At 40.0% G+C, this 6,913-nt stretch overlaps 1 protein-coding gene across 1 annotated transcript; it reads right to left on the bottom strand.

Moving 5' to 3' along the window:
* Positions 1-1,476: 1,476 nt before the first annotated feature.
* LOC115684956 (uncharacterized) lies at positions 1,477-3,246 on the bottom strand. Its single transcript, XM_030609924.2, has 5 exons — positions 3,150-3,246; positions 2,999-3,042; positions 2,705-2,855; positions 2,207-2,268; positions 1,477-1,788 (listed from the first exon to the last, which is right to left on the bottom strand). Exons 1-5 carry the CDS (start codon positions 3,244-3,246, stop codon positions 1,477-1,479), a joined length of 666 nt encoding a protein of 221 aa, XP_030465784.1.
* Between the last annotated feature and the right edge of the window lie 3,667 nt (positions 3,247-6,913).

Genomic DNA, 6,913 nt, shown 5'->3' on the forward strand with positions numbered 1-6,913 from the left:
GCATTGATTCCATAGTGCATAGGATCTTGGCATCTGGGGTTTATTGTTGGATTGTAAAGGACAGTGTACTTGTTGTATGTAGTTTGTGAACTTACAAAAAATATGTGCCCCATATGAATACTTCCTCGCATATTTCTTGCAAAGTGAAGTTTCCAGATTTTTCTCTAAGTAGATATCATTTCTTTTTACATGTTGTTTACCTACAAAATCTTATTGTTCCTTGCCTCAAAATACAGATTCCTTTCGTGCCCGTAAATTTCAATGAGCTTTGCAAGTGCGAAAAAACTATTAGTGAAAAAAAATGGGCAGTGACTTTTTAGCAGATAATTTGTTGATAACTTATCAACTCTTTTTTATAATTTCCAGATTATCGATTCTTTTACTAACTTTTCAACTTTTATTTATGTAACTTAACAATGTCTTGAATCTTATATGACACTACCTACTAAAAAGTCCGTTTTAGAGAAATAAAACAGACAAATTGTCTCGTCTAACTATGCAATGAGCGCATAACTACTTATTCGTACAATTAAAAGATCGGTTAGTCGTTAAGTTAGCCAAACGGATGCATAGTCAAAGAATATTTGGCTATTTATGTTACGATGACGAAGCAAAAAATAGGAACATAAATTTCAAAGCCATGAGATACCCCTTTTTTTTTATCTCATGAACTAGATTATAATACTATGTAATTTCACCTATCATCAACGCTTTAAACGAGAAAAGTCTCTGCATTGCGTTTTTCGATATTGACACGACAACTCGCTTCGGATTGAGCAGGGTCTTGGCTATCAATAAATCAACACAAGGTTAAAATAAAGGAAAAATAACACACATGGTCCCTGAACTTTAGCCTAATGTGCAATGTGGTCTCCGAACTTTTAATTTGTTCAATATGGTCCCTGAACTTTAACCCAATGTGCAATGTGATCCCTGAATTTTTAATTTATTCAATGTAGTCTCTGAACTTTTGTTACATATTCAATTTAGTCCATAAATTATATGTATATGTTCAATGTTGTCCCCGATCTTAAATTAATGGAATGACTATATTAAACATTTTCATATAATTCAGGGATTACATTGAACATGTTCCAAAAGTCCGGGGACCACATTGAACAAATTTAAAGTTCAAGGACCATATTGAATATTAGACTAAAGTTCAGGGACCACATTGCACAATGGGTCAAAGTTCAAGAATCATTTCCCAAGAATAAAAAAAGGGGGAAGAATCTATGTACTATATGGAATCTTGTACTGAATTCAGCATTGTGAAACACATGAAAATGAAAACTTTATTATAATCTTCTTCTTCACGTATAGGTCAAGGGACTTCACTTTCCTATATATTGGGTGGAGGGGGGGCCAAAATTGTGAGAACCTAAACCTATATTTATATGTACCTAAATCTTAGAGGGTCATGGCCTAAGGACCGATATATAAGTATGATATGTAAAGATGGAGCTTTGATTTGAGTCAATTTGATGGCTCGTGATTGTTGATGGGGGGCTTGCGCTTGGCCTTGGGAGGGCCTCTGTAGTCTTTGCGCATGAAGTTCGCAATCTCATCCTCTGTTGCTTCTGCGAGCCTCCTTGCTTCAGCTTCCATGGGATTCGTTTGACGATGAGGATGAGGATGAGAATGATGATGATCAAGTGATGGAGATGATCCTCGAGAGAAGCGCTGGCCAGACATTGGGGAACGACAATCCGAGCTGGCTTGATCAGAAGTGTCTGTCATTGGAGGGTGGAATGCTCCCTCACTCCTAGAGATTCCCATGCCAGTCTTCTGAAAATTAAGGGAAATTATTAATCACCGTAAGTTCCTCAATGATCTTTTTTTGTTTTTTTGTGGCTAGAAAGTTCCTTATATAATGACATGAATCATGGGAGAGGAAGAGAGAGAAGAATTAATCCTTAGGTAAATAAGATGTGTGTGGAGTCAATATGAACATGTATGCAATATGAACAAATTGAGGAATACTAGCCATTAAATGTCCGGTTTTCCATGAAGACCAAACAACCCGAATGAGTTAAATTTGTATCGACCATGTTGAGCTGATGTAAATTATATAATTTGCTTTCGCGTTACTCTCTAACACTTTCGATCAGTGCAGAACTGACTGTCCTAAAAGCTCATGTTTATAAGGGATTAGATAACTCGATTGGTATTTTATATCTTAACACGAAAAGAGGGGGAGACAGACCTGATTATTAGATGGGACCGCTCCTCTTTTGAGAGACCTCTTGGATGAATGCTCATCGTTTCCTACAAAAAGCAACGAACCATAAACAATGAACATATATTTCGACAGCTAGAACTGCAATGAGTCGATGGAGACATTTTCACATGTTTGGCAAATATCGCAGGGTAAGTAACCTCTGATGGTGCTTGCCATGATGATCATTAGCAACAGGTAATGAAAATAGATAACTAATGCTCCGTTCAAGAGTGATCAAAGTAAAGTTGCATTAGCATAGGCTTTTTGATATTTACAAGTTTCCACTTGGAAAACACCATCCTAATAACTGCACATTGGCATTTCAGTTATGTTTAGGAGGGTGAAACTTGGGGCCACGGTAGTCAGAAGTGGCAGCCACAAAGCTAGACTCTCGAGGATAATGTTTACAGTAATGATGTACATTACTAGAAACCCAAACCCTTTGGCCTTGAAATATGCATTTTCTCTCGGTTGGGGTTGCACCTGATGAAATCCCTGAATGAGTCCCTCCATTTTGCACTTGTTTCTTCTCATCGCCATCACTCCTTGGGGCTTCACGATGCATCATCATTTTCCTTCCATCTATTTCCGGTTTGCCCTCGCCAGGAGCTGGAAGATTACTCCCATGAAGCTGCTGTATATGTATATGTTCCACATTATTGACACAGAGCTGTATTCTTCAGAAAGAAAGCCACACGTTTTCTTGAAAAAAAAGTTCAACTCAAATAAATAGCTCGACACGCTCCAAAAAAAGGATCACATGAGATAACAATCTACCTTATGCACGGGCAAAACAAGATCATTGTTGTTAGACCGAAACCCTGAGAGAAGGAGAACAAAATATATGTAAGAAACTATCATCTGGGTGAACTTGAGCTTTTCTTATTTTGAACCATCAAAAGATAGAAAACATCGAGAGGTATGGTACCTTGACGAGCTTGTGCTAAGGAGCTTCTCATGCCATGCATGACCATGAAGAGAAACCCTAGCAGTACAAAGCTTCTTGTAAACCCTACTCTCGCCATGGCTGTATGTTTTCTTGCTTTTACTTTGTGTACAAGATTCTTGTTCTGAACATCCAGAAGAAAGGAGAGACATTGAAGAACACAAGAGTTGGTTTTATAGAGAGAGAGGGAGTGAGGGCGAGAGTTCAAACCCAGTTAGTCAAAGCAAAGCAAGAGGGTCTCCTCTCCGACACTTGTCAGCATAAAATATTACCACTGAAACATGCAGGGCTTCGTATTTCTCAAAGGCAACATGATTAAATATAAAGAAATCAGGAAAGAAAAATTGATCGGACTCTTGGAAAAAAAAAAGGTATTTGAATGGAGTTCTGCTTTGCATGGGTTCGATGGAAGATATGCGCGCTTGATTTTCTAAGTTTATGTTTCTGATTTCTGATGCTATTCTGCGCAGAACTAGATGGGGAGGATCGATTTGGTCCCACGCCAGCTTTGATTATCATGTTCATGTTGATGCACGTCTCTTTGTTTAAGGACACCTCACGCAGAAAAAAGAGTAGGAAGGAAGAAATCCTGAGATTTGTATTTAGTGGTTCAGTGACCTACAATCACTAGTGGACATCACAATATAATAGAACGAAATCTCAGTATTTTAAACGCGATAAGATAGCCCATTTGACATATTTCGTAGGTCATCCTCAAGATTTCTTTTTTGGTCGGTCATCCTCAAGATTATTTGGTGTCTTTTCCTCATTTCTTCATTGGGTTAGTTTAGCTTCTAAAGTGTTAATAAATAATCAATCAATTCTTAATTTAAATTGTTTGGTCATCAAGACTAAATGTCTCCGAGAACAGTGGCATGACCTATTCAATTTGAGACACAAAATCTTTTTATCATACTTGATTTCGAATCATTAGGATTTTTAGATGGCATATGTGTACATGTGTGGGCTCGCTAGTTAGAAGCGAAGTGGGAAATGAAGATGTAAGTATAATTCTTGTTTGAAAAGGTAACTCGTGTACAAAATACGCGACTAATTAGCATCCCTGCTTTACGAAACATTTTCCAATGGTTCCAAAGAGCAGACACTCGTATGTATCAATGAATAGCAAGAGTATAATTCATAGTACCATGAAAAACATGATGAGAAAGATGACATGAGCGAAGCAAAACTCTGTTTAACATGGACAATTTGAACTTGGATCCCATATGAAGTGATGAGAGATTGTGAAGGTTTAGGGTGCGTTTGGTAACCATTCTGTTCCCGGAAATAATTTCTGCTCATAAATGATTTTTTTTATTATGTTCTCGGAAACAATTTCTAGGCATTTGAAGGCGTTTGGTAATGGTCCAAAATTTCCATTACTGGAATAGAAAAATAACATAAATGCGTTTGATAACCGCATAAATTTTCTTTTTTATTAATAATATTTTTAAATATTTTAATATTTCTTTCTCTTTTTTTTTCTTTTTTTCTTCTTCTCCTTCTTGGCCATGGCCGGCCGATCGGCGAGGACGTCGCGGCCCTCGCCGGCGATGGCGAGGGCTGGACCCTTGCGGCTTGAGCGAGGGTCGCCCTCGCCCAGGCTACGAGCGACGAGGGCGGCTCTCGCCGGCCATTTCCAGCCCTTGCCTGAGCCGACAAGGGCCGCCCTTGAGGCTCGCTACCTGGGCAAGGGCCGCCCTCACCGAATCTAGCAAGGGTGGCCGCCGCCCAAGCCAGGGCCAGGGAGGGCGAGGGCAAGGGCGAGGGCGAGGGCTTGACCCTCACGGCCTGGGCGAGGGTGGCCTTCGCCCAGGCCGCGAACCTTACGGGTGGCCCTCACCAGCTCAGGTGAGGGCTAGAAATGGCCGACGAGGGCCGCCCTTGCCCGATCCGACGAGGGTGACCCTCGCCCAGACCGCGAGGGTCCAGCCCTTGCCTGTGGCCAGCAAGGGCCGCGACGTTCTCGCCGGCCCTGGCCTATGGCTGGCCGCCAGTCGCCAGCGACCCAGCCATGGCCAAGAAGAACAGGAAAGAAGAAAAAGAAAAAAATCTTTTCTATCTCATTCTTGTTCCTAGAATCAAGAAGCAAATTTTTTTTACTTCTTGATTCTGTTCCAAAACTGATTCTGGGAATAAATTTGTGCAAATTTGTGCCCGGGAACAAAAAATTTACCAAACGGATTTCTATTTCAAAACTGATTCTGGGAACAAAAGAATAGAATCAGTTACTATTTGGCTAGTTACCAAATGCACCCTTAGCTATACACTCTCCTGTATTTTAATTTTCACTGAGGAAGAATTAAATCCACAAAACCCCAATTGCAACGATTTTTAGCGGAACCAATAGAAAGGAAACAGTCCCCACACGGCATTAGCCTCAATTTAAGAGTTCAAACAACGTGGGCGGCCTGCTTTTTTTGTGCATTGAATTGCTAAAAAAGGGTATCAATCTTTTAACACTGTGTGTGCTTATATTAAAGTAATGAAATGGAAGGTACACGAGAACGTGGCCCTCAACTTGATACTTTGGCTGGCTCTTTGAGAACAGTGAAGTTCCCATAAGTCGGTTTCAGTGTCTTTCCCAAGACAGAAGAAGAGAGGGCATAGAGGCCACCGAGTTCTCAGATCATCAAGACTTGATAGCAAGGAATATAATTTCTCGGGCAACATCTTTATGTGAATTAACATCCTTAAAAAAGAGGCAAAAAAAAAAGTTTTAGAGAATGATTATGTGTCCAGTTCCTTCACTTTTAATGGAGTGACGGAGCCGGAGTGCCGGAGCCGTTTCCGCCACTCATTTCTTTGTACTTAAAAAATTATATAGAAAGTAAGTGGAGTTTCTCTTAATACCCACCTCGTTTAAAATGCAGTGAGTGATTGTCCTTACTCCATCACCGCACGAAAGTGATGGCACCGTCTTGTTAGCTTTTGATATATAATTTGATAATCTTTACGGGATAATGTTCCCAAATGGTCATATACATGTAACCAAGGATTCTCCTTAAAGAGAACAAGAACAAAAGTTGTTCGAATAAGATTCAAACTTGAGACTGCACACATTTTCAAAGAGATTACTTCAAATAAGAATCAAACTTGAGATGACACACCTTCTTTAAAGTTCAGTGTCACATATCCAGTCATCTTGTTGATAGTGTCACGCTAGTAATCTACATGAGCAAGTGCACTATAAATGCCAAAGAGTATCTTTGACTCGAGAATTTCTAGGAAGAAAACCTAATTAAGATAAAGTAAACCATGTTGTCTGCTTGAAGATATTTCATGGTAGGGTTTGTTTTCTCAATTTGAACAAGAAAGAAGAAGAAGAATGAACTCCACCGAAGAGAAAGAGGCACGTGGACACTGGGCGTGGCTCCTTTTACCAAAGCTTTTGTCTTCCCCTATGCGCCATTTGAGTACACATTGGAGTGGTACTTTTTCAAGATCTTTCATGAAGTATTGCACAAAACAATGGGTGAGGAAGCAAAAGGCTTTTTACGAGTTCCAAATGTTGGGAATTGGAGCTGTTTGTCGCTTAGAAAGTATAAGCTCACGAGAGTTTCCCTTTATTGGCGCAGTGGGGTACCCTTTTTTGGTACGGAAATGGAGCTTTTGAGGCACTTAGAGATTCTAATGTGGGTGCATGTGGGAGGTTTGCATCTGTTTTGCCCCGTGAAGGAGGTGGTGCGTTGTCGGATTCTCATGTCCCAATGTCGAAGATAAACGAGGAAAAAGAAATTTGTTTG

The sequence above is a fragment of the Syzygium oleosum genome, unplaced genomic scaffold, assembly GCF_021117445.2.
Source record: "Syzygium oleosum isolate NSW1041296 unplaced genomic scaffold, Sole_v2.1 Sole_v2.08, whole genome shotgun sequence".
In the NCBI taxonomy this organism is placed as follows: domain Eukaryota; kingdom Viridiplantae; phylum Streptophyta; class Magnoliopsida; order Myrtales; family Myrtaceae; genus Syzygium; species Syzygium oleosum.